Below are 27,200 nucleotides of genomic sequence, written 5' to 3' on the forward strand. Positions count from 1 at the left end.
CTAAGTTTTTCTGAGTTTCAGAACATTTCTTTGACCACTAATACTATTAATTATTGAGGAACATTTGATAAACTCAGATTTTAAGAACAAATGAATTATATGCTTCCCTTCACTATCAACACAGATTCGAGATATAAAGAAAAATGGCCAAAATTTGAGCGTACTGTTTCTGAGAAAAATACAGAAATTCAGCACAGATAATCTTACAGGATACACGAGTTGCAAATATCTTGAATGCTGAAGTGAAAAAACACCAGAGAAGAAAAAGTAACCTAATGCAGAGTCTTCTACCAGCATACTAGACCCAACAAAGAAGCAAACTAATCATGTTCGGGGTGGAGATTAAAAAAAAAACCTACACATGACGATATACTTATTTTTTCCCTGAACATTAGGAAGTATGCCATCACTTTTCTACTGGTCGCCATTTTTTTTTTGTGGCAAAAACAAAAAAAAAAAAAACAAAACCAAGACAATAGATTGACAAAGCCCATACCTCTTGCTGAAGCCTCTTTAGTTCAGTTTCCACCTGTTCAAGTTCTTGTTTACAGTCAAGGTACTCCTCAGTCTTTTCCTCACTTCAAAGAGAGAATACAAAACAGAGTTAAAAATGACTGCAGAACTTCGTTACTATCACCTTGTCTGAGAAGAAGACACTAAGATTTAATGATATTTCCATTACTTAATCCAATATCTCATGAACACATCAGAGTGTAAAACTTAGGCATGCCATTACTTTTCTGGTATTCTCCAGCTCTTACTCTGTATTCAATCTTTTTAATTTGGACAGATTTTTCATAGTCATTAACTTGTTCACTGAGATTTCTTACGCAGGGCAGAAAGATTAGAGCATAAAGAATTTTTGTTATAAGCATTTTTGCTAAAATAAGAAAAGGAAAAAAGATAGTACACGGTTTTGTACAAATGAGAATGGAAGCTTTCCATATGCCTTTACTCATGAAAAAAGTTACTGCTTAATAATCTGGTACTATGAAAAGCAGCCTCCTGCATAATGACTTTTAGTTCTATGAAGACAATGCAGTATTTGCTTCAGCCTATTGAGAAGCTCATAATAAAAACAATTTGATGTAGAACACTCTTTTTCTTATAGGACTCATATTCTTAACTTCCAGCTAACACTTAGTTCGCAGTACTCAGAAAATGAGTTCTTTGAGCAGAGTAATTGAAAGAGAAATCTCATTCTCTCAGAGACATAGAATACGTAACGTTCAATATTCATTTCCATCTCAAGACAGACAGCATTCACTACTGAAAATATAACCAAGAAAGTGCCATTTCCAAAACTGCCTGTAGTTAAAGGTATATTGGATATTCAAATGGTTTGCTATATCATTGAGTATTTTGGAATTCAAATATGAAACAGAAGTATGAAAGGGAAAATAAGAGAATTTAACAGACTGTAAAGTCTAAAAATGATACTGGAAAAAAATCCTCACCTCTGTTTTAAACAAGACTATAACACTTGCTTATAAAAATAAGTAAATCTCACAAGGAATGACCTTTTTCCAACCACACGCTTTCAGAAAGGTCTTTGACAGCCTACAGGTAGGCAGGGTTTATCTTTATATAGCTCGCTGCAACATCAGATATCAGTCTTCTCTCTCCATCAGTGTTCAGAAACCATATGGAAGTACAAATGCATTCCATATTATGTTAGGTTACTGTAACTTAACTATTAACATTCATATTCCCGGTGTTATTGTTCTACATTGAAATCCACATATGGAAATATGGAAAATTAGGTGAAAACCTTCCGTTATGGAGATTCTAGATCACGAGTCTCAAATCAGTCTTTGCATTCAAATGTTGGTATGTGGTACTGCAGAGAAAAACAAGCTTAACAGATCTCCTGCATGAAATTCTATTAGCTAATGTATATTAAAACAGGTTCACTGCCAAAACCAGCTTATAAATAAATTCAAAGCTTACTATTTTCAACTCTGGAATGAATCTAGTTTTAAGTTTATCGCCAGCATTTAGTAACAAATGCTATAGATAGAAGTCAATTTATCAAAGTCTAGTCTTTAAAATGTCCTGCTACTTGTAAAAGGAATTTATTGAGGAACTGAATTCAAGCAGAGTGCAAAATGTGAAACGTTCTGAGCCACTGCTGTTGTCCTAATTGCATGCTTCAGCTACAGACTAGAGAGGATTGTACTAAATTATACAGAACATACCAGTGTTCACTGTTTAGGCTATCTATTAACTGTCAATCAAACTAATAACAGCAATTTTTTTCACTAATTTTCTTGGTGCAGCTGTTTATAGAATATCCTGGGCGGGCTCGTTTCACTAGACACATAATAATACAGACATCAGAAGGAAAAAAAAAAAAAGAGAGCCACATCTTTTTGTCCTCTGTTTTTCACGAAGGCTGAGATGTGGTGGGGGAAGGGGATTCTCTGAGTAAATCAGCTAGATACTTAAACCAGCCAGCGAGAGATAATCTGATCAACAAACTCTGATAAAAGCAGACCAGTGAGCTGTAATTTTCACTTACGTTACTTTCAACTCAATTTAATTTTACCTGCCTCCTCTCTCCACTTGATATGCAAGATTAAAAAATCTCTAATTATGCTGTTTCTATTAGATGCAAATTACTATACATATTAAATCACTACAAATTTAACATCTGTAATGTTAAGTTCAAAGTGCACATACTTCATTCTACTAAAACAACATTACACATTGCTATAGGGGAACCAGATTCTCCCCCTGGCCTATTATTTTTCTCTTTAGGTAACTTCACTACTACTCAGATTTGTTCCTAGACTCTAAGGACAGCAAGTATCTGTTGATAACTACTAAAAACAGTTGTCTTTTGTGAAAAAGAAGAGAACAGATCTTTGCTACAGTTAGACTGATTTTTTTTTTTTTTTTAACAGTATTTGGACTAGGTGAAGGGGGGGGAACATGCCTCTCAGCTAATGGATCACCACTAGGGGGAGAAGGCAGCACTCCCTAACTACATTAAGGGAACAACTCCAGAACTAAGAATCTTTCTTGACCCAATCCGTAACATTTACACACATTACATCTTCCACAGCTGTAAGTAACCACCCCCTGTCAGCCAACTGCCCCCTGGTTTCCAGCAGGTCAAGAGGCTTATTGGAACTTGGTTTGCTTTATTTCCTCTACAGATTGGGATGGCAGACAATAATAAGTTATAAGGAATGGCTCTAAGAGGCACAAGCAAACAAATGTGCAGACAAACACCCAGAAAGAAATTAAGAGACCAGGGACTGGAAATTATTCTAATGAATGATTAGAAAAAAATAACAGAGGACCATTTCTTACTGTATTTCCAAAAAGAAAGAGTTAATTATGCTACAGACAGCACTGCAGCGATTCCCCATCTCTCCTTTTAAACATGATGTTCTGCCACTAATCCTCCAGTAATCAAGGGCATAGCTCTTACTTCCAGATCCTAAATAACTGCAGTTGCATGGGGCAGACAAGCGTGTCACTTCAAATTGCTTCAGCTGCAACGTTACTCTCTCAAAAACATGCATGAATACAGGTATATTAAAGCCACACTCAGGCACAGATCACTGCTAAAGAACGGAGGAAGCACAAAGAACTTGCCTCAGAAACTCCACCATAGACACAATATGTAAAAGAAAAAGGCAATGCAGCACTAGACAAGCTGCATAATATTAAGACACACACAGCTGAAAAACTGTGTTTGACCTGGCTGTGCACAAATACGTTTACATGCTAGAAACATGCTTCCTGGGGGTGCAAGAGCTTAAAAAGGCATTTTAAGCTGTATTCTAACATTTGAAAAAAAGAATTTGCATGCAGAGTACTACTATCATGTGACATCAAAAAGCACACAACTTTCAACACGTTAACTGCAGCCTACAGGTACTCACATCTCCTGCCTAAGCCTTCTTATCTTTGCTTTGGCATCTGCTAGCTCTACTGACAGGTGCTGTTTGCTTTCAGTGCGTTTCATGCCAGGAGATCCACAAGGTGATTGTGCTGCAGATGCCTGAGGTAGCAAACGGAGAGAGTCCCGTTCTTCTGAGAGTTCTACGATAGTCTGAGAAATAAAATAAAGCATAGGAAAAAAGTTATAAGCCCTTTACACACCTCTATACCTAAAGCAAGTGATGAATAGTCACAGCTATTCAATGGTATTGTTTGGCTATTCTAAAACGAATCAAATTTAGACTGAAGTCCACCAAAACATCAGTGCCCAAAACGGACTGGATAATGAAACGGCATGGATTCCTCAAAAATGAGGATAAATGTAAGTCTGTAAAGAAACTGGTGTTATTCAGTAAGCAGCAGCATCCCTGCCAGCTGAGTAAACAATGAGAGCTACAGGAGTATTCCTTTTTGATCATATAAATGAAGGTGTTATTCCAATAGGAAGATCTCTTCTACAGTAAGGCTATTTCTCCCTTGCTTTGCAAAAAACGATCTCTGCGCACCCTCTCCCCTCAAGTTCATGCTTTACTCTTAACAAAGCTGTGAAGAGGACAGAGCTGGTAACCTTCACAGGAATAGCAGGAATAACTGCAACATTATCATATTCCCATGCTACTGAGGGGCAAACCCAGTACCCTTAAGATGACTCATCACTTGCATTGCTTTTTAACACATTTCTATTTCTTGTACTGACACGGTACAACGAGCGTGCTTCACAACCCTGTAAAACCTCTGCTCCTGGATTCTGCTCCAGTTCACTCCAAACCATCCGACACACCGTCACCTTGCAGTGACTGGCGTGCACACTGATGGCTTACCAATTCCCAGAGGCCTTGCAGATGCAGCTCTGGATTTTCTGTTTACAACCATACATGAATGTTAGAGCTCTGCTAAACTGCCTATAGGATAAAGATCAGCTGCTACTTTCTCTTCTGCTTTCTCACAGTATTCAACAAAACGTACGCACACTAACCACTTGAAGCAATATTTTGGCAGGGAGGAGTCCTTGCTTTTGTACACTCATGGAACATATATTAAAGCACTCAAAAAACAGTAACCTTTCCCATTTTCAAAAGTCATTTTTTATGTTTCTCTTAAGCAATAAAGCACATCTGTACCTCCAAGTGCTCATCTCTTTCGTCTATAAGTCTTTTCAAATGTAATGTCATATTTTTCAGGAGAGGTTCAACACAGTCTTGTGTCAATACGACGACATCCATCCACTGCAGATCCAACACGTTTTCCTGATTATGGGTTACCTACAAAGAATGAAATAGAAGAGAAAAAAAGCAAGCCCTTTAGGCTGTACAAAGATGAAACTATACACGCTAAATTCCCACACAAGACATAAAAAAGGCAAAAAGTTTAAAATCCATGAAGTTGTATGCAGTGGAAGAGCTTCTTATCTACCTGAAAGTAGTAACTTGCACTTCTGGCAAAATAAAAACCAAAAAGCGTCTACGACACACAGCCACACATGAGATTTATTTTTTTATCTATTAATTTGCATGTGACATTCTCATTAAACTCAGTTTGCCATAGGTTTAAGAATTTCTTGGAGCAACTTACTTGCTCCTCAGTACTGCGTTAGCAATGTAACCCAAAGGAATTTGATCACAAAAGCTTTCCGAATCAAGTTTAAATATAAAGGCATTTTTTGCTCACTAAGAACAGCAGGTAGGCAAATCGTCTATTTGATTTTTGTGTTTTTGAACCAACATAGTGAACACTCCTATAACGTATTCCACCTCTAAAAAATGGAAAGCACAAAAATAACAATGTACCTCTTGAATATGGGCTGCGACAGCTGCTCTTGTGTCAAAATCCAGATGCTGAATTCTTTCAATGAATTCTTCCTTTTTCTGACACTGAAAAAAAAGTATATCATCTATAATATAGCACATATAACATATTAAGTATTTTCATTCTTCCTTTGTATTTCTAAGAACAAAGAGTAATGAAGCTGAGATTTCAGCGATCACATCACTGAATTATTACCCAATAATTTCCTTGATCAGTAAAGTTTATGCCATGCTGTAATAATTACAATAATTTTCAACATTAATAAAATGATAAAAAAAAGCTACTGCAAGGGAGGGAAGGAAGAAGTTTCTTAAAATAGCTATTTGTTCCAAGTTCCACAAGCACTTCCTCAGTGCCCTCTTTTTAATACTGACATCGCTTACCTACGTTGTTAAAAATACATGATTAATCTATTTTGTCATTTTAATTAGCTGAATGGTACAAGACTTCTTAATAAGAACTGCAGTCCATTAGAAGAGTTTAGTGAATACGTGATCACAGGAGTACGGTATCTTAGAAATATTTCCACCCTGTCATCTGCCCTGCACTGTTCTTACTCATACTGTCACCAGCTCAATGCACAAAGCAGGTTTTCTCTTAGCGAGGGACCTAACCTACTGCCATGAACAAAGAACTAGCAGGAGATAACTAACTTAGTCCAAGTTTACATCTTATCTGCCTTGTAGCCTACTCACTGCCAAGCCTCCTAAAAGCACCCTCATGGATAAGCAAATCTTCAAAAGTCTATGTTAGAATAGCCTAGAAGGTAAAGGTTGCACAGTTACAACTTCTAACAGCTTTGAAAGCAAAACAGTGCAAAGGGAGACAACACTAGAAAGATGTACACATCACTGCTTGACATGACACATCTGAGTAGTGTGACTGAAGACATTCATACAGTTGATGTGATGTGTCCTCGTACAATAAAGATCACACACATACATACATACATCTTCTCCCCACCTAAGAGAACTAATGATACGAGCAACAACTTTAAAGGACTGCTTCCGTTTGATATTTCAAGTCTCTCATTTTTGAGATCCTAAGCAGGCACAAATAGCTACAGCGCAGTTCAGCGCTACAAACTCAGAACTCATTTCCAAAGACCAATTGGGACCTCTCCCATCTTTGGTTTTAGTCTGCCACATTTAAAACCAGTACAAAGCAACACTTAGCCCAGCACAATATTCTAGATCTATTCCTCAAGTGTCTTTAAATACAAAGCCATTCCCTCACTCATTTAATCCCGCTTAGTTTACAAATTAATGAAAATTCAACAGAGTAGGCGGACTGAATGCAAACCATTTCAGCAAGATACAACTCTAAGGCAACTCTTCATTACTTTATTTATCATTTTGTTCCTTTCCTTACAGTACCTAAGGTGAATTAACTATTGCAATTAATGAACCATGAGAAAACTTACAAAGTTTGCTATATACAATAAGACACAGGAGATGTAGAGTTGTAGCCACTTTAACCATCAGAACATCCAGATTGTCAATGAATGCAATACCATCATTAGAGAAATGAAGGCCACGGTTACATACAACTTCAGGTATTGAAGTAATAGGGTAAGAAAATGTTAACACTTGAACTATTCCATACAAACATAAACATTAGTATTTAAGCTTACCTGAACTGCACAACCAAGTAGAAGCAGGAGGATTTTTTTTATTTCCTTAGTACCTGGCTCTAAGCAGAAAGCAAAAACAAATAATGGTAAACTGTAGCTCAGAAAACATTAGCTTTTCTCACTATTTTCTTACAATTTGCATTATCCCAACATCGAAAACAAAGCCAAAGAAAATGCCGTCTTTCCAGCTTTCAACTGAAGCCTTTTGGTCATTTAACTGCCAATTTAATGCTTACAAATAGCTTAACATGCACGATAGAAAAAGCAACACTCCAGCCTTCACACAGCAAAACTTAAGTGATGTTTTCAAGTGTTTTGGACATGACCAAGATTTCAGCTGTAATCTCAGATATCTCAAGATACTTGCAGAAGTGCTTAAATCATTCGTCACCCTTAGGCTATCAACAGTTCAGAGGCAAATTAAATTATTCCATAAAGCTTTATTAGGTACTATATTAGATATTCGTCTCCACATCTAAAAGTCAAACTGCATTTCCAAATCTGGCCTTAAGCATCTCCATTTCTTTAAAAAAAAAAAAAAGCCTAAGATCTCTGTTTACAATTCAGTACAGATACATTTTCCTTCTTACACTCAGAATTTCCTGGTCCTGCTACACACACCATAGCACACCACAACGTGAACCCTTCAGGATGGCAAAATAACTCAGACTGGCTGGATTAAACTCTGCATGGTCACACATCACTTTGCTTTACTGAAACAGAAGAAGTACTTTCCATTTCATTCCCAGTTTTGGGAACAAAAGAATCTCAATAGCATCCTTCCTAAAACATACTCAGGATTTCAGCCAGTAGTTTGTTTTGTTGTTAGCTAACCCCACAAAAGCTATGCTGTCAAACATAGTAATGCTGGGTTGGGCTAGAAATCTAACCTTTATTCCACAAAACTAAGTTCTGCAACGGCTCTGGTATAGCTACTAACACCAACAGCATATTCACTCATAGGCCAAGTAACAAACACTACAGGCAATGAGCAGGTTGTAGTATGATATGTATAACCTTTCTTTAACCTAAGTTACCAAAATTTCATTTTGAATGGATTTAGTTGGTAATCACAGATGACCTCTGATAATCTTGAGATAAGCAACTAAAAGAAAACCAGAATCATCTTTTTGAAATAGCACAGACTGCAAACTTCCTTTATACTGGACAACTAGATCAACTTTGGATGAACTCCCATGAAAGAAAGATGCAATCACTCAATTACAAGTGCTTAAAAAGTTGTCCTTTGATTTTATCCACTAGAGTATTTGGTAAGTGAATCAAAGAAAGTCCTTCTTAAAAAGTAAGTAAGGTAATCTTGATCAAAAAGAAGAGATTAAAAAGAAATTAGAAAAAAATAAAAAGGATACAAAACTTGGAAGAGATCCACTTCCAGTACTTTTTCGTGCATTGCAATATTGAGTGCCTTTTTCAACACTGGTTTAACCTGCTTCTTTTAGAGGGAGGTAAGTACAATCTCCACTAATACATAACACTTAAAATTTCCAAAGTCAAAAGTTTGTCAAACAGATATACTGCAAAGAACACAAACTCAAGTGGGAGATCGTTAATCGTTATATAGCTTTCTTGCACCCCAAAAACTTGAGCTGTCAAGTGTTTTACACAGTAACAGAAAACATCAATGAATATGTTTCATGAGAAGCATGTCACCCCAGCTACAGAAGGACAATTCCACCTGGCTGTCTATTTTAATCAACACAAGTTATACAGAATATTGTAAGAGAATGAACCCACTGCACTGTCTCACACTGTAAATTCATTTACTCTAATAAACCCATCACGCTTCTCTAAAAACAATCCCTGAAATCCTCTTGGGTACTCATCTGCACACTGGTTCAGCATTTGACTGATGCTCTTAAAAGCCTATATGGATATTGTTTTCATGCCTTTTCCCTACATTCCCTGATGGAAAGTGGCAAAATATTGAACAACCTCAGCTTCTCACTACTATTGACTGCCCTGTTTTACTTCCTTTCTCTCCATCACAGATACAGAAGTAGATCACTGAAGCCTCTGTACTAAACTCCCCAAGCTGCTTCTCAAACTCGGTCCTTTATCTCATCCTTTGATCTTCCCTGAACTCCCTCTTATCCCTGACTTTTCATATTCTCTGTAGCCTTCCATCATCCCATCATCCCCTGGCTTGCTACCTCTGAAATATTAAGGGGTTTTAATCTTCTCTCCTCCCCCATTTAAAGAATATTCACCTCTTCATCATCTCCTTTATCCTTTTCCTCTTTAACATTTACAACCACAGCCTGCAGCTCTTCCCATCCGTTTTTTTTCCTCAAACTGGCTTCCTGCCAGTTAGCAGAACCAGAATGTTTCTTGATAAAGTCTCTGATGATCTCTTTGAAACCAAAGCTCAAATCCAGAATTCTATCCACGTTTTCCTTGCTTAACCAACTACTTCTGCCACAGTCAAACACGTTTCTCTTCCTGGAATCTCACCTGCTCTCACCTTCTTCACACTGTCACCTTCTGGAATTTCCCTACTCATCAATCACTTCTTATGTGCAAAGCACTGCAAGTGGGAAAAACTGGGATTCAAAACCGAAGAGAAACCACAGCTGCAGCCTAAGCCTTGCTTGGTGAAATCCTACTCGCTATCAGAGAATCTACTTTTGCTCCGCGAGATTGCCTTGACGCAATCAAGTTTACAAAGCAAGTCTCTCTAAAGGTCACTGAGGTTTGATTTTGCTACACTGCTCTACCCACTGCCCCCCCCCCAAAAAAAAGGCTTTAAAATCCCTCTAAGTGATAAGGTCCTCTTCAAGTCAACCACAAGAGCAGTATTTAAAAGGGCATTAAAAGGAGAAACATTCTGGAGGAAACCAATTTCAGATATAACTCAGTAACAAACTTCAGCAAGAATCTGAACATCTTCAAGAATCTTGACTGTATACCAGAATTTATTTTAATACGGGGGCTAAGCTATAGTAAAGCCTGTATTTTCTCTCAGATACAATAACTTCTCCTGAGAAAAGCACTACATGCACCCCGGAGGTTCCAGATGCCAAACCACAAAAGCTGAGGTCCTAAAATTGGAAGGAGTTTTCTCATTAGGCACTAAAGCATAGGCTTCTGGGTATATATATGAATACTAAGTTTTCTCTGTGGCTTTTCAAAGTGTGTTTTCATTAGAATTTTCTACTTAGATACGTAACACCCTTAAGATGTACTTTGTCTCACTATCTTAAAGAGACTAAAAAACCATCACTACAAAAACAACACTATGACCTGTTTGGTTTTTTTTAATCTGCTTTTCCACTAAATCTGATTTTTAGGCAAATCCATGGATTCTTTTAAAAACCTTAGGAATGTCTGGAATCAGAGTATAAAAACACAATGTTGGAACAAGAGAGACCACATTCACACTTAATAATGTATATGACAGATTACAATACCTACACATATAAAAACTTAAAATGCCATAATCTCAGAAGCAAAAGCAGCAATAATCAAGAGCCGAAAGTAAAAGTCAAGAAAATTAAATCAAGATATCTACATAAATGGTATATATGCAGATGGGATATGAAAAGCATCAGTGTTATGAACCCTGGAATTGAAATGTGAGTTAACACAGATGGTTCTTCTTGCTAATGAGAAAAATCTTGTCTCACATACACTGATGCATGGCATGTAAGACCCAAAAAAAAAAAAAAAAGGAAAAAAGCCAGGGGAAGCTACACAGCCTGTTAGAGTAGTTCCTAACCTCTCTGCTGAGGTGCTAGAACACCAGAAGTAGAACACCTGGGACATACTAGACCCAAGTAAATTAATTCTGCCCAATCCATAGTGGCTCCATGCAGGCCAGGTGTATCTGCTCCGTGCTTCTGGAATTGAGAGCATGGTGCAGAGATTCCCAAGTAGCTGTAGATAGTCAGCTGGGTCCATACAGGCTAATTTTCTCGGTCTGAAAATTTCAACTCCCAGAGCTGGAAGCAAAGAAGGTGGGAGCATGGAGAAGACAGCATCAGTTCAGGGGAGAAAGTAAGAAGGTAACTGCAACATTTTTCAGGCAACGATGCAAGAGAGTTTGGGGAAAGGAAAAAAAACAAGGATTAGGTTTTGGACCAAGGGAGATGCACCAAACTGCCAATTTTCTCAGGGTAGCTTAGGTAAAGGCAGTTGAAAACATACTAGCTGGGAATACATGAAATGTATATTTTGTCGTATCAGTGGCTCGCTGGTTGCTGGAAAATGCACTTCAGTGTGAATCCTAATGGCAGCCAGTGCTGAGGTTTGGAATGAACACATCTTTATCAAGTACGAACCCTTGGTGTGAACAAAAAGTGTTACTCAATAAAACAGTTCTAACAGCATTTACATTGAGCCTTTCTGTTGAAACCCTGAAATCTACGAAATATATTTCCAGTGAAATAACAGATTATACTGATATCCATTTTCATCTTTGTGAAAAAATAAACTTACCAGAAAAAGGATTTCTGCCGATTATTAACACATTTGGCAAAGCCATCATGATCAGCTGCTGCAAACACTCCTATAAAAGTTAAAAGATTTTCAAAGTTGTATGTATTGAACACAAACATCAAATACTAGCCAGCACTAAGATGAAATCAGTATTACACAAATAGTTCTAAACTATATACATCTTAATACATACGTATGCAGTACTTAATTATTCATACTCTAAATAGAAAGCTTACAGCTGTGAATTTCTACTACACAAGTCTTGTTTTGTTGGTTTGCAAGATCATCTCAACACAGTGAAATCCCCTCATGGTAAGGAGGTGGTTCATGGGTTTCGTGTCTTGGAACAGAGCAGAATTCCTTGTAATTGTTAGTCTTCATGTTTCTCTGACTAGCTTATTAATGCTTATTTTATTTGCTCAAAGTTTCAATTAAACAATGAAAGATGAACTTCCCTGAATTTATGATCGTAGTCTCAAAACCTAGATACAGAAGTTGCAGCTTTTTTTGATGCATTTATGCTGTGACAATCCTGAACACAAAGATAGAAAATCCTATTTGTCTGATCAAGCAGAGTTTTAGTTTGGTAAGTCCCACACTCACGCAGCAGCTTTGCCTATCTATTCCATAGATTGTATCAATGGATGGTTACTGTCAGCCAGTAATGGCTGTAATCAGGTCAAATCCCCAGTCTAGACAGAGCCTAATTCTTCCCAAGCAGAACAGTCTTCCTCCTAGTCCCAGATGTTTACTCACAGATGCAATCATACCAGCAGCTCTGGAATCATGCTTTTTGTTTTTCCACAGTAAAACAAATGAGAAATTTGTTTCACACAGAAAAATTAATGAGACAGACTCATTAATATCTAAAATGCTCTTTCCAAAAAGGTACGTGCTATGGAACCATCGTTATTTTTACATTCAAATAGTGCGTATTATGTATTCTACAACAAATCATAAGAGTAATAGCCAGCATAAAGAAATGACAACTCATTTTATGTCAAATCTGAACAATGACAATATTTCTTGAAAAGACTTGTGGAAATATTAGCTATAGTCATAACTGAAAGTTCTGATCTGTTAACACAGGACATCAATTTTATGCAAATTGGTTAATAATGAAAATTCGTACTCTCATTGCACAGGCCTAGGACAAGTTACAAGGAGGCAGATAATAGCTTTGACTTTGAGATGTTGGTAAAGACCAAATTCAAGCAATAAAAAAAATTAGTATGTGAAGCGTGCCACAGGAAATTTTTATATTTTGTATGTATTTTATAGATTTAAAGAATTCAGTAAGTATTTAAGGCTACTACAAAAGAAAATTACATAAAGCGTGCATCTGATGGCTATTTAGGTTTTGTTCTTTTTTTTTCTTAAGAGCTCAAATGATGCCATTACAAAGCTTTTCTTACCGAGAAGCAGAGTACAAGGAGGGGTGATTAATAAGAGTCCTCTGGACTAATGAGATTATCACCTCTCTTCTCACTCCCTACCTTGCTTCAGAGATGTCTCCCAACCTACTCTGTCACACAGTGTTAATTTCATCAGTAAACTCAGAGCAATTGCTCTCCGTTTATGTTCACTTTTGAAACGATGCTTTTATTAAAAATTTGAAAAAAAAAACCAAAACCTTGGAGCCTGTGTCCCACAAAATTCACGAGTTTCTTTTATCTGCTGGCTAACCTGCAGAAATCCACAGCCTTCTTACAAACTCTGCTTCCACAAACTTTGAGAATTCATTAAAATTTATTTCATGAAGACCGGCACATCATCTGTCAAATACGGCCTGTAGAGAGCCCATGGGACTCAGGGAAGTACACTGTATGGAACCTGCCAACCCCACCAAAGCACAGGGAGTATTTGTTTCTCCTGAGTCGGTTGCTGAGAACAATTCCACAGCCTTATGCTGCCAATGAACACGTAGGCTCCAAACCCTGGCTTGGGTCGTAGGAAGTGTTTGGTGATGCTTTAAAAAGCAGAGCATTTCATTCTCTTTCATTGGAAAGAGAAGGTGCAGTTGTAATTGCAGAGTAGAACGAAATGACACAGGAACTAAAAATCTTTATAACCTAATGTAACACTTGTATTTTGAATGTTCTATTTTATCAGTGCTGGGTTTTGGACAAGTACATTAACACCACCTCAATGCAATTATGTGCTATATTGAGAGAACGTTTCTCACAGATTTTATAAAAACACAAGCAGTAAACTAACACAGACAATTACACAACAAAAAGTTTTTAGAGTTACAATAACCCAAGGCTAAAAACTAAAAACTTTTATCCATATCTTATTCCCATGTAATACACCGTATTATCCTATGCCAGTACAGTGATTATTTTCCATTACTCCCAAATCTGAGGCATTCCATTCAGAACACACACCAAACACGATGCCTGCTCAGAGGGCTGCCTGAACCACTCGGATGAAAGCCCCCGAGGCCCTATAACAAGGCATCCATTAAGCACTTGCTTCTCTGCTTTGGGTAATTTCCCAGGTGACAGGAACTAAAGTGCCCCCCTCTTGAAGCTGAGTTTGCTACGCTGCCTTGCTAACCCACGCACACGGCTGCAGGAAAACACCAGCTGCTAGGCTGTACTAGGTTTGAGAGGGAACAAAACCAACAGTCTTCAAATCCCAAACAAATCCTGGCATTAAAAAAAACCCTCTCTCTGGAATTATCCCCATGACCTCGGATACAGGAAGCTTTACAAATGATCTGCGTGGATATATGCAGATGGAGTTTGAGATATTGCCATTCCTGCTGCAGCCCACAGCCATGCCTACTGACACCCCAGTGATACCCAAGCAGAAAGTCTGGAAAGCTGTAACCTGGATATCTTAATGGACAGCCTTATTTTATAATTTAATCCTTGTTTCGGTTTCGTATAAAATCAAATAATTTGTTCCCATTCAGTTTATGCACACCTAGAAAGAACTGCTGCTGGTTTGAGCAATAACAGAAGATGAGATTAACACAGAAAGGGGGATAATTGGAAAGGTTCTCCTGGCCACCACTGCCCCTGTTCTGAGCCCAAATTTCAATGGTAATTAAAAGCACTAGTAGCCTAGGTCCAAATGCTAGCTACAATGAACAGTAACTTCAAGCAATTAGCTAAACACAGTTATCTTCAGAAATAAATTGGGAGAAGGGAATAAAAAACTTTATTATTATTATTATTTAACTCAGGTGATATTTTTAATTCAGAAAAAACATCAACCATTGTAACAATCCCTTACGCCAAGTGGCTTTCCAGAACATATCGAAGAAATACTCAGTGAATGCTGTCACCAGGTTACCTTATTAAAAATGTAGCAACAACAAACAAGAATCTGGGGCAGAAACAATTCTGTAAGTCTCAGCTGAAAAGAACAATGTAGAAATATACAGGGTACTGAAATATGCATTACTTTTCAAATCATATTAAATATATTGCTTCCTGTGAATATGTGTGTTTGCATTTGCAAGAGCATATATATATATATATTTTTTTTTTTAAATCAGAAGCACTGAAATTCAAAATCAACTTGAATTCGGCAATATTGGTGGTATCAAACTGGCTGTCAAAAAACAAAGAAGTCTAAAGATACAAAAGCACACACACAACAGTAAGAATCTTTTTTTCTGCTTTTTTGAGGCAGATTTTTTTTTGATTTATTCTGAATTTTTTAAAGGAGATACGTACATGTGGAACATGCACTTGTATACTTTAAGATTCTATGCTTTAATTTACGTTATGTTATGCATTGCCTGGGATGTGACGTGTCTACTCAGGAGTGTAATGGAGGAAGTGCTACATGGGACCATTACAGACATCTCTGCAGGAATGAAATCCTGAGCAGGCTACCCAGGGCTGGAACAGACAGGAAGGAAAAGTGCTGGCACGCAGCAGAGTGCCATACTCCTTGCCCTCTTTCTTGTTGCACTACCTTGCCAATTTCCTCTTTCTTTAAGAAATTAAGAAACAAACGCTACACAAAAATAACCCGCTGTTTCTGAGAAGCCTGCCCTACATTAAGTGGAAAGGACCTGGACGGTCAGTCCTTCCAAGGAACAGACCTGCAGAGACTGGGAAATAGCAAAGCCAGGCTTCCATAGAGCCCAGCAAAGCTGGCAAAATGGAGAATGACCACAAAGGAGGCAGACAGGGCTGGCAGACTGCTGGAAGCAGCCACACTGCTGAGCATGACATTCAATTAAAGATCAGTCTGATGAGTGCCCCAGGATCCTGCAAGGGGAAGTGGATATGGGGCCTCTGCAGGGTTTTCATGCTGCAGCATCAAACCAGGAAACAGATGAACAGAAAGGATCAATGGCTGCATAACTACAACCCATCTTCTAACATTTCCCTCCAAACCAACCCACCACAATGAGTAAAGCAAATGTAAATTTGAACAAATGTTCCAATTTGGCTACTAGATACCTTTAACCCCTACTAAAATGCCAAACCTTTGATGTTTGCAAGTTCCCTCACTTGTAGTGCATGGAGGGGCCAGCATCTCACAAGATTAAAAACGTGAAAGACTGGGGAGCAAAAGGGGAAAAAAAAAAAGGCACATGCAGTTCTGTATAGCTTGCACTTATACAGGAGGAGTTGAACCATTAAAGGCATGTTGGCTGAATCAAATATTTATTGAATGAGAATACTCGGAAGGAAAAAAACAAAAAACCAAAGAACAGCTATTGTAAAATATTTCTAAGACAAAGGCTTGAATCCACAGTCAAAATCCTGAATCATGCAGAGAGAAATTAGTGAAATGGAAGCAGTTTGGCCTTACGCTTCTGGCGGAACAGTACCATGCTCAAGAAGCACAAGGAATGCTTTGTTTTCAGATAAAGCCCATTTCTGTCACTGGTGTGTCTTCTGTTGCACCTGTTACCTGAAGCACTAGTACCTGTTTGCATACAACTACCACCAGGACATGGAAATGCCAATGAGTATCAGGCAGCAGCACTTACACCCACACGTAGCAGCTGCCATGTATTGCTGCAATAAGCATCAGCTGGGAGTTCTCACTGTATTTTGGAGTTTTCAAGAACAAAGCGTGTGCGTGTACACATGAGAAAAAGCTTACAACGGCACAGGTACTGCAATGATGAAGCTAGAGGCAGATCAGCTGAGATTTCCTCCCACATCTGGGCTTTCCTGCTTGCAAGAATGTTCCAGAAGTGGGAGGAGACACTAAAATACACACTGTCAAGTATGCTGGTGGTATGTGCAGTGTCCTGCCATAGTCTGTCCATGTGCCCCCAACCCAAATGAGAAAGCACAGTATTAACTCTTACCTTTTGCACAGGATGAACGCACAACAATTCAGTAACTATTCTACAGCTCACCACAATGTTTACTGCTCGTTCCTGTTTGATTTTTATTTTATTTTTCCTAATAAAAATCAAAGGAATTCTGAGCACGCAGATACACTGTTCTTACGAAAATGTTGTTTTGTCAACTAAAAGCACATACAGCCACTTCTCTCAGGCACAAAACTTGTCTCAGTTCAGAAAATATCGACAGACACTGATTAAGGTCCCACAAAAGCAATCAAAGATGAAGAATATTTACTGTATAAAACAGATCATCTTTCACATAGGAGTGCTTTGGACTCCTCCTTCAGCTGAGAAACAGGTGATCAAGAATTCTGACCAGATTTATGAACAACCAACTAATTACACTGTTTTCCCAAAATGTTACTCTTATTTTTATTACTTTTAAAGGTAATGAGGTATTGTAAGAAACAATTACTGACCTGATAGTAATTTTTTATTTGCTTCACCAAAATAGACAAATTCTGAATCCTTAGGGATGCATCATTGTTGACTCTTTTTATTACATTCCGATTCGTAGACTTCGGATTACTGCAAGAAATCAAAATAAAAGAATTAAACACAATGAAAATTAATCTGTAAACACAGCTAATAATGCAGAACGTAGTTGGGAGTACGTATGGCAGTTAGAAGAGAATGAGTATCAAAAGTTATTGTGACTGACAGACACAGATTTGCACTTCTCTGTAAGCAGCCCCATCCCTACGGAATACAGAAAGCAGAGCACAGCCATAATGTAAATATTCCAGCACACACTGCAGACATTAGTAATTATTCTTGATCGTGCAGACAATTATGAATAACAGAATTCAGACTAGCTGCATTAATGAATGTCTATACACTGAAAAACTACGGGATGCTATTTTACTTCCAGGAGGCACAGAATCAGAATGAAGTTTTTAACTTTTAGAACAATGCGGAATATGAAACACGTCATACTAACACACGCTACATTACTTTAGATTTATTTACAGATAGCTGAAATCTGTCAACAAAGGGATATTAACGTGAGTTTTTGTCTTGTGCTCTCATGTACTACCAGATTTTTCTCTGGGTTGTCTCTGCTCCAGAGAGGAAATCAATCCCTTTTTCCTTCAAAAAGTGTTAAGGGTCTGAGGAAATGCAGATGAGTCATCCTTTTTCAATACCTCATAACATACCACGTTATTAACCACATACAAGGGAGTGTAACCAACAGTCATTGTGATTTTTCCAAGGAAAACAATGCAGCATCAGTGCAACATGCCCACAGCGCCCTGCAAATGGCCTAGAGAACTGCTCAGAGATGGCCAATGTGAAGTGTAACTTTTACAGATATTTGATGCAGCTACACAATGCAACTTCTGTTATTTAATGATATTATTGCACGGTTCCATAATATTTTCCTAAGATGAGCATGCAGCTAGCTGGAATACTGCACTCGACCAAACTACCAGCTTCTCACCGGAGGCTCCTGCAAGGGCATGTGTCTGCTGGGTCTGCTTTTATTCAACGCTGTCATTAATGATTCAGACAATGGAATAACAGGGCTGCCATAGGCAAAAATTGGGAGGAACAAAAAAAAAAAACTTCAAAGAACGCTATGACGATTGAGCATGATACTGACAAAGTGCAAACGTGGTCAGATAGCAATATAGCAGCATTCAGCAACACGCACGGGCGAAGGGTTATACTCAGGAATCAAACGCAGAAAGAGGACTAAGCTGCTATAAAACAGAAATTAGCTGAATGCTGCAGGGAATACAACCAAATATTAACAAAAGAGAAATAAATTCTTTACTGCTTTAAAGGTAAGTGCTGTCTAGAAGAGAGGACGTTATTCTGCACACAGCACAGCTGATGCTGCAGTTACTGCGGTCACACCTCAGGGCAGCTCTGCACTTATTCACAAGGTGATCACAGAATCTTTAAGGTTGGGAAAGACTTCCAAGACCATCCAGCCCAACCATCAGCCCATCCTCACCGTGCCCACTGACCACATTCCTCAGTGCCACATCTCCAGGTTTCTCAAACACCTCTAGGGACAGTGACTCCACCACTCCCTGGGCAGCCTGTGCCGGTGCCTCACCGCTCTATCTGAAGGGCAGTTTTTCCCAGTATCCAACCTGAACCTGCCCCAGTGCAACTAAAGGCCATCACCTATCTGTAGTTACCTAGGAGCAGAGGCTGACCTCCACCTCACTACAGCCTCCTTTCAGGACATTATAGAGAGCAATTAGGTCTCCCCAGAGACTCCTCCAGACTGAACAATCCCTACACAATCACTGGGTTCTGAGCAGCACCCAAGATGTTGCTCATCACGTGCCTCCTTCCCTCAGTTCCTTGGGCATCCCGTACTGGCAGCTGAGGGAGGTCCATCCGTACATGGCCAGGGGAAGCTGCCTCCTCACAAGTACATCCTTGCACAGAGCATTCCTGAAGAGTTCCTGAGGAGCCTGAGCACAGTGGGTAACAGCTCTGCCCCAAGCATCCTGCACGAACTGAACCCGAGAGCCAGGTGCTACCGCTGCAAACTGAGCGCTGTGCAGAGGACACCAGGAAAAGAACACGCATCACACACAGTGGATGTTTATCTTAAAGAAACCACACCTAACCAGTCTGCGATGCTAAGTCTGTAAGATCCCTGATACACGTGGGATTCATGCAGACATACAAGCAATCTTGAACTGCAGCATGTCAGTGCAAGCAACCAGCCCAAACCAAAATGGGCTATTCCCTCTACTGCCCTGAGCACGTTGATGTGACTTGTTCTGATGCAGCTCATCACTTCAGTTGGTAGTTTCGCATGTTCTTTGTACTGGTCTGCCTGTAGACCAAATTAACAAATTTTTCACTTAAAGTTAAGTTGCCTAAACAAAATCCTTTCTTGCCTTTTACTGTTTTCTTTTTTTTTTTTAAAGCAATTTATTTTTTAAAAATACGTATTTATGCCTTTTCTTCAGTTAATTGCTGTCAGCATTTCCTGATTTGTAAGCATGAATAGAAATAACCAAAATACTGCTGCAAAAAAGCAAGCTGGATCTTATTTAAAATGCAGCTCTGAAGCACAGTCATTCTGAAGACGGAAAATGCAACATAGATAGCTATTTTCTTATATATAAGAATCCACAAAAATTAAGGCACAGATTTTCACAGGGGTAATTGTTTAGTACTAAATGCTCATCACCACATTCCACAAAAGGCTATAAACAAAGAATGCTATAGAATACACTACCAAAACTATGCTACTGTGTCACTTCGGATTTATTGAGTCAACCTGAAGCTACTAAAGGAAACAAATGGGCTAAAAATGATTATGGTTTGTGGATGTGCAGAACTGAATTCCTTTCTAAACTGAATTCATTCAGACTCGTTAAAACCAGAAGAGAAAATCCAGGATAAATCTCGCTGGCCTGATGGAATACAGAGATCAACCGGAGTCTCCTACTTCTGCATTCGTATCTTCAAAAGGCCGATTTGGTTCTTTAATCTTCACCTTTAATCTTAAAGACTATCGGATTATCTCCAGGCTTTATCATCATCTTCAGCTGCACTTCTACTGCCACACATCTCAGCTGAGCCTCCCTTTACAGCATCCATAACAGAGGGAACTAGTGTCTCCTGGATATCGTAATAGATCTTCTTCAGTACCACCACTAAAATCCATATGCAATCACACAGATGTCAAAAGCTCAGGCCGTTACGCAAACTTCTGTCTTTACATACTTCCAAGGAAAATTAATGACATCTATCCCAAAACTACAAATGAGAGAAGAACATGCAAACAAATTCCTGAACAGCAGCAGAAAAAAAAAAAAAATCAGCACCACAGATATCTGCAGGGTGGAAGAAAAAAACACAAGTAATTAGAGCCCAAGATTTCTTAGGATGCAGGTGCCTTGCTCCACGCCTGCATCAACCCTGCTATCTTTTTGTTTTGTAGTGTGATATTTCACTGCTAGGACTTGCACACACCAAAGGCACAGCACGTGTGCTTTATGTTTTATTGGATGGTATGAAAATACATTTTTGAAATCAGGAGTCATAACACTTAGGCTCGATCAGGAGCTACAGTGTCATTACACCAGTCCCTTGTTCCTCATTTCTCCTCACAGAGCAGAAATACCTAATCCATCCCTCACACAATACCCTATCAGATACTAATGGGATCTGAGCGCTGTTAGAACATCAGCAGATACCTTGTCAGCAGCACTACAAGAAAATCATTCTTAAGTTTCATCTTCTCCATCTTGATCCTTACAAATCCAACAATGTATGGATCAACTCTGACAAGTTAAGCCTGGACAAAGATAATCAGAGACTCCATAGTGTTTCAGTCTTGTGCCAAAGTTAACATCGGTGAGTGCTGAAGATTTTTTGACTTGTTAACTTACATTGCTGTTCCAATGTGTGCCCCATATGTCCCTCTCCTTTATGTGATGCACATTTTCATCTCTCAACGCCAACTTGATGGCTGACATGTTGCTCATATTTTATGAAAATACTTTTTCAATAAAAATGATACCATTTGAGGTCAAAAAGTTTCACTCATTGGTCTTAAAATTGAAAGCATTAAACTCAGGGAAAGTTCTAGCTTTCAGAATATGCCTGAACTGTCAGTTGTGACTTTCAAAGCATACTGAACACCCAAGAACGGGCTTGGCAGATCACTTTTTGCACTACACACTGCTACCAAAAGAACTGATGAGGCCCTTCAGAAGGAACTCCACTATTTTAAAAAACAAACTAAACCCCCTTCCCATTACCAATAACCAGGACTTGTTATCTAGAAACCATCAGCTTTACAACTCACTAGTCTTCCTGAACCACAAAACACCATTTTACATCATCTTCATTTAGTCAATACAGTCCATCTTCTCAGAGGGGCAGCTGGAGTATTAATTCCTTATCTTGCTCCTTTCAAAGCACAAAAACGTGCCAGAAAGAGTTACTTCAATGCTTCTATCAAGCATTCTGAAGTAACTGGGATACTAATGAAATAAAATATGCAAAATTTTTCAAGCAGGAAGATTACATTCTAAACATAAATCCCAGAATTTACATTGCTTTCAATAACACAAGCTGTTGGGAATGCAATAAGAAGCAGCAAAATATTTTTTTTAATGTATCATTTCTAAAATTGATCTTTTACGAAGATGAGCATTAAAAAGCAGTTCATAAAAAAATGTAATGTTCTTGTGGCTGCTGCACTGTTTACTCTGGAGCATTTTGAACACAACACACGTTCTGAACCGGTCCTTTTATGAGGTGGAGATACTGAACTGCTTCGGTGGCAAATAGCCTAGCAAAATAGGGCAAATCTGTCAAGAAGTCAATAGGAAGCAGAGCAGTAAAAGATACCCTTAAGCAGTTTTACATTTAAGAGCAACCTACTTATGACAAGATACATTAATCTCAATAGCAATAAAAACAGACAAGAGCATCTATCCCAGTAACGCATCAGTTGGAAGCTACTGAATACAGAGAGAACTTCAGTGTTTCTGAAATATTACCAGTGCCACGAATTACAGCCTGAGACCTCATATCATCAAGGATTGTCTTTAATTTTTCATTGACCAAAACCTATCAGAAATGGGAACGTGATAGCTTAATGGCTTCATGGTTAAACCTCTGCAAGCTGCAGACCAGTTGTGTCCTCTCTCACCATCTGTTCCTTGTTGGTACTTAGTCAGTAAGTATTATACCGCACCCTAATTTCAAATTTGTCACTGAGTGAATATAATTGTTAAGCACAGTGAAATGCTGACATGAGCACTGTGGAAGAAAACTCTACACATCTCAAAGGGTAATAAACACCAAGTGTTACTCTAACAGAGTTCTAGGGCACTGCAGCATAGTATTCGTTTTTACATGTCAATGTTGCTGAGGCCGCAATGTATTTTCAATATTGGCAATGCACGTACAACTACTGCAACTGGAGAGCTGCAGGGTGACTTGGTGGAGAAACAAGGTGTGTATGTTCTGGAGCTGCTTAAGTTTCACTTCTGAGTCCTGCTTAGCCACTCTGTGCACTTATGCAGCACCCAGTCAAAGGATGCTCAAATCCTAATGTGCAGTAACCAAGCACTAACCACTCTTCTTTGCCTTTTTAGTGAGTGGTTATTACAATCCACCTCTCGCAAAGCATCTCTATTCCTATCCTTGAGACCACACTTTTCAAGCAGCAATTGATGCACAGCTAAATGCTTGCGTAGTTCTCCAGACATCTGCTCAAACATCTGAAGATACTACTACAAATACCAAGTTATCCTTTACCACTAACTAAGGTGCACATCAGTATCTCAGTTGAAGGATGCGTTGCTAACTCTACATTTAGCAAAGACTGACTACATGTACCAAAATTTCCACCAGCTGCATCAAAGATTTTTTGCCTCATGCCAACATGAGTTTTAGGACACATGTTTAACATCAAAAATGTTTTGGTCCTTGCACAAAGCTCCATCTCCTAGGTGACAACATCATAAACTATTAGAAGGCTGAAGCTTCAAAGCTTTAACTTTAAAAAAAACACAACCAAGCGGTCCACATCAAATCAACTATAGTTGGTGGGGATCCCGGGGATTAACACTGCCAAGAACAGACATGGATGAAATTAAGCCTATGTAGCCAGTTTCCCTTGAGCTCTGCAGCATCTGAGCAGGCTGAAGTATTCACAAGGTAGCTGCACAGTGCTTAAGCTCACAGCACAGGAGCTGCCTAATTACTCCAGGTGGAAATGTGCTAGAATAACTGCACCTGAAGCAGCGCCCCAAGCCTTTGTGCTGAGTAGCCCACTGCCTCCTTCCTCCATCAAAATGAACCTGCTGGCCTCACCACCTCAGGAGCAGTGGTATTATTTGCAGGAAGAGGCATCCCTTCACATCTGCATTTTCCCAGGTTTACATGTTCACGTGCAAACTGCCAGACAAAATCATTGTGTATTCATGAGGTCTGACGTCTGACGTTTAATTTCTTCCCACCCTCCAAGGCAATGAGATTTAAGAAAGACTATATAGAAGCAAAAGTTAGTAGTCAGAAACTACCTTTGGCACCAACTTTGAAAAATAACACAGGCAATTCCTTCCTGTTACTCACTGTGATGGAATTTGCAAGCAATTCCTTCCTGTTATGCTCTCTGATGGAAGATGCTCTGTGCTTCTGTGATGATAACCACTCTGAACTGCCTTCATTAAGATAGCATCACATTAAAACAATATGATAGCCATTCTGAACCACCTTCATTAAGGTCAAAAAAGCAGCCAGAGACACTAAGAAGGAGAAAAAGGGCATCTACCCAGTTACACACCAAGTTAAACTCAGATGAAAAAAGGACAACCAGGGCTCAGTGGTATTTTGATCATTTACTGAAGGAACAGATGATGAAAAAACAGACCTTAAAATCAGAATAGTATCACTACGTACCTGGGGATGAGTATAAAAGTATTTACGTTAGTTAATATTCTTCAGCAAGTGTTTAGAAAGTACACTCCCACTCGATACCTGTTACTCCCACTCAATGCCTGTTCTGTTATTTTGAAGTGCTTGAAAAAGTCACTTGTGGAAAAAAAAAAAAAAGCAAGCAAGTGGATGCATGCAAGTCTCAAAGCACTGGGGTTTTTTGGTTGTTTAAGAAAACCAAAACACCCAGACTTTTTTTTTTGTATCCTCTTTTCATTAATAGTAAAGATGCATGCAGGTGATCAAACTGTAGGCAAAGAAAATTGAGAAAAGAAAACAGTTCACCTATCTTTGCTAGGCACACCTGCAGCACTGCATTAACACCTCCACAAATAGAAGTAATAGCTGCCAGCCTTACAGAGCAACAGCTGTTGTTATCACCCAACAGGAAACAATTTTAATACTATTGTTTCAACTTAACCACCAGATATACTCTTTTCTTATCACACTTAAAGTGACTATGTTAAAAGAAAAAAAAAAAAGCAGCAGCAGCTTCAAGGTGACAATTCAGAACAGTGACTCTCTACAGCAAGCAGTGGAATGCCCAGCAGATCTGGGGCTACCTGCCCCTGCTCCTCAGCTGGCTTCCAACACATCACAGTTCCTCCAATGGAAAGGAAGATCGCTACGGTTCACAGCATCACGGAAAACTTAATACTGTCCCACAAAATGAGCACTCCTGGGTATTAAATAATAATTATTAAATAATTGCGGACTTCTCGAAGAAACAATACAGACAAAGCCTCCTCTGAGCGAACGGATGAGGACCAGGAAGCCTGACAAACACAGGCCTCTGTGAGAGGTCACCTCAGGAAAGAAAAAGAAAATCCACAGCTCGGTCTCTACCTCTCCGTACTCTTCTCAAAGCACTTTGCTAACAACTCACCATTCACGTCCCCATCACTGAGTGCCCAGCAGTTTACAAGAAACAAACAGATCTGGGAGACATGTAAAAAAGGCTAAAACTAAAAATATATGCAAATAGAATACCACTGATTTTTCAGCCCTCACTTCTTCTGAAACACAAAAGGTGACAAATCCTCTAGAGCAACTTAAATCACGATGAGAGATTTTCTTTTCTGTGGTCTTCAGAAATAAGTTCACTGGTCTTCACACACACAAACCACAGCTGAAAACCACTGCTTGTAAGACAACGACAAACAGTAAAGCTAAATCCTTTATCACAAAGGCTTGGGATTCAGAATAGGAATGGAAGCAAATACTGCTTGAGAACGTAGAAAACCATACAAGTTTTCCCCAGCTTCATCTCACTAACACCAGTGCTACTGCAGGCCCACGAGGCTGCTTCAGTACTTGCACTATGCCACTTCCCAAATTACCCAAGCCAACAAGGCAGCCCAGGCTGCAAGAGCGCAGAGTCTAGAATGAGCAAGCAAGACTGAAGATGGGCACAGGAGTGAAGCAAAGCTCTCAGAATAACGCACAGCAAATTCTTGCTTTCCAATTTTGAGCAGCGTGTATTGTTTTTTAGGTAAGGGTCAACAGGTTTTACTTTCTCTCAAAAGAGTTCAAATGTTAAGTTCTATTCAATCTGATAATACTGAAAAGAGTAACAAAACTACCTAACTTTCTGATTAACAATGGAACTGACCACTAGAAACACTGCAAACGTTCACACCCACAACAATCCTATGGCAAGAGCAGTACCAGCCACACTCCCAGATCTAGATGGCAGGATGCAGCATGACTTGGTAACAACTGTCAGAGACATGTCTTCTCAATTCAGTGTCCCACCAGCTACCTTGGAAAGACAAGCAAAGAAACACTCACTGCCCGTAGCAAAGGACACCTGCGGATCTAACACGCTTTCTAAAACTGAAAATACTAGCATGAAGGAGAATAGCTTGATAGGATTTAACAACAATACACGTTCACCTAGCTGAGTTACTCAAAGATAAAGGAAACTCTTGACAGTTTCAGATTCAAAACAGTCTGACCACAGGTAAAGACCTTGAGCTTTTAAAAACCGCAGTACACGCTGAAGTGAGGTCAGACTAGCGAGCTGACACTGAAACGACATGACTATTACAGTTCTATGGCTAAAAAGATGGGAAGTTGTAAAAATAGCATCACACCAATTTCAGTTTAAATACCTTCAGCTAGAACACCATGAGTCTAAAATCCCCTTTACTATGAAGAAGTACAATGAACATTTTATAAGTAAACTAGTAACAACAAAATATACATCTGTGAAGAATGTAGAGCTTTCCTTGGACAAGCACAGCTTTGCTTGGGATAAAGATCCAAATACACCTATCCGAGAGAGGAATCCTGGCCAAGGTTTTAGTTTCACTTTTTGCTCCATTTCAGTAGGGGAAATACTTCATTCCATGTCTGCATTTAGATTACTCAGATTTAAGTTAAAAAAAAAAAAAGGAACAAAGAACAGCTCTACGTTCTGCCAGAGAAATGTAGAGCACAGGAAGGTTAGCTTCGTCTGCTCTCCTCTCGAAAAGATCTGCAAGGAATACTCCCATGCAATATGAGATCCTTGCCTTTTTTATACTGATTTTTAGACTACAACTGATGCATCCGACTCCTTTGTACTGATTCTTCCAGAGAAGG

At 38.9% G+C, this 27,200-nt stretch overlaps 1 protein-coding gene across 15 annotated transcripts in view; it reads right to left on the reverse strand.

The window, feature by feature from the left end:
- The window catches only part of CCDC88A (coiled-coil domain containing 88A), an 80,379-nt gene that overhangs the window by 44,677 nt on the left and 8,502 nt on the right, over positions 1-27,200 (reverse strand). For all 15 annotated transcript variants that reach the window (XM_021390653.1, XM_021390656.1, XM_021390655.1 and 12 more), the window contains 7 exons: positions 17,600-17,708; positions 11,849-11,918; positions 7,394-7,452; positions 5,742-5,825; positions 5,076-5,216; positions 3,897-4,066; positions 497-578 (listed from right to left, as the gene is read on the reverse strand). In XM_021390653.1, coding sequence (XP_021246328.1) covers positions 497-578; positions 3,897-4,066; positions 5,076-5,216; positions 5,742-5,825; positions 7,394-7,452; positions 11,849-11,918; positions 17,600-17,708 — 715 coding nt within the window. The remainder of the gene's footprint in view (positions 1-496; positions 579-3,896; positions 4,067-5,075; positions 5,217-5,741; positions 5,826-7,393; positions 7,453-11,848; positions 11,919-17,599; positions 17,709-27,200) is intronic.

Source organism: Numida meleagris, chromosome 3 (assembly GCF_002078875.1).
Source record: "Numida meleagris isolate 19003 breed g44 Domestic line chromosome 3, NumMel1.0, whole genome shotgun sequence".
Lineage (NCBI taxonomy): Eukaryota > Metazoa > Chordata > Aves > Galliformes > Numididae > Numida > Numida meleagris.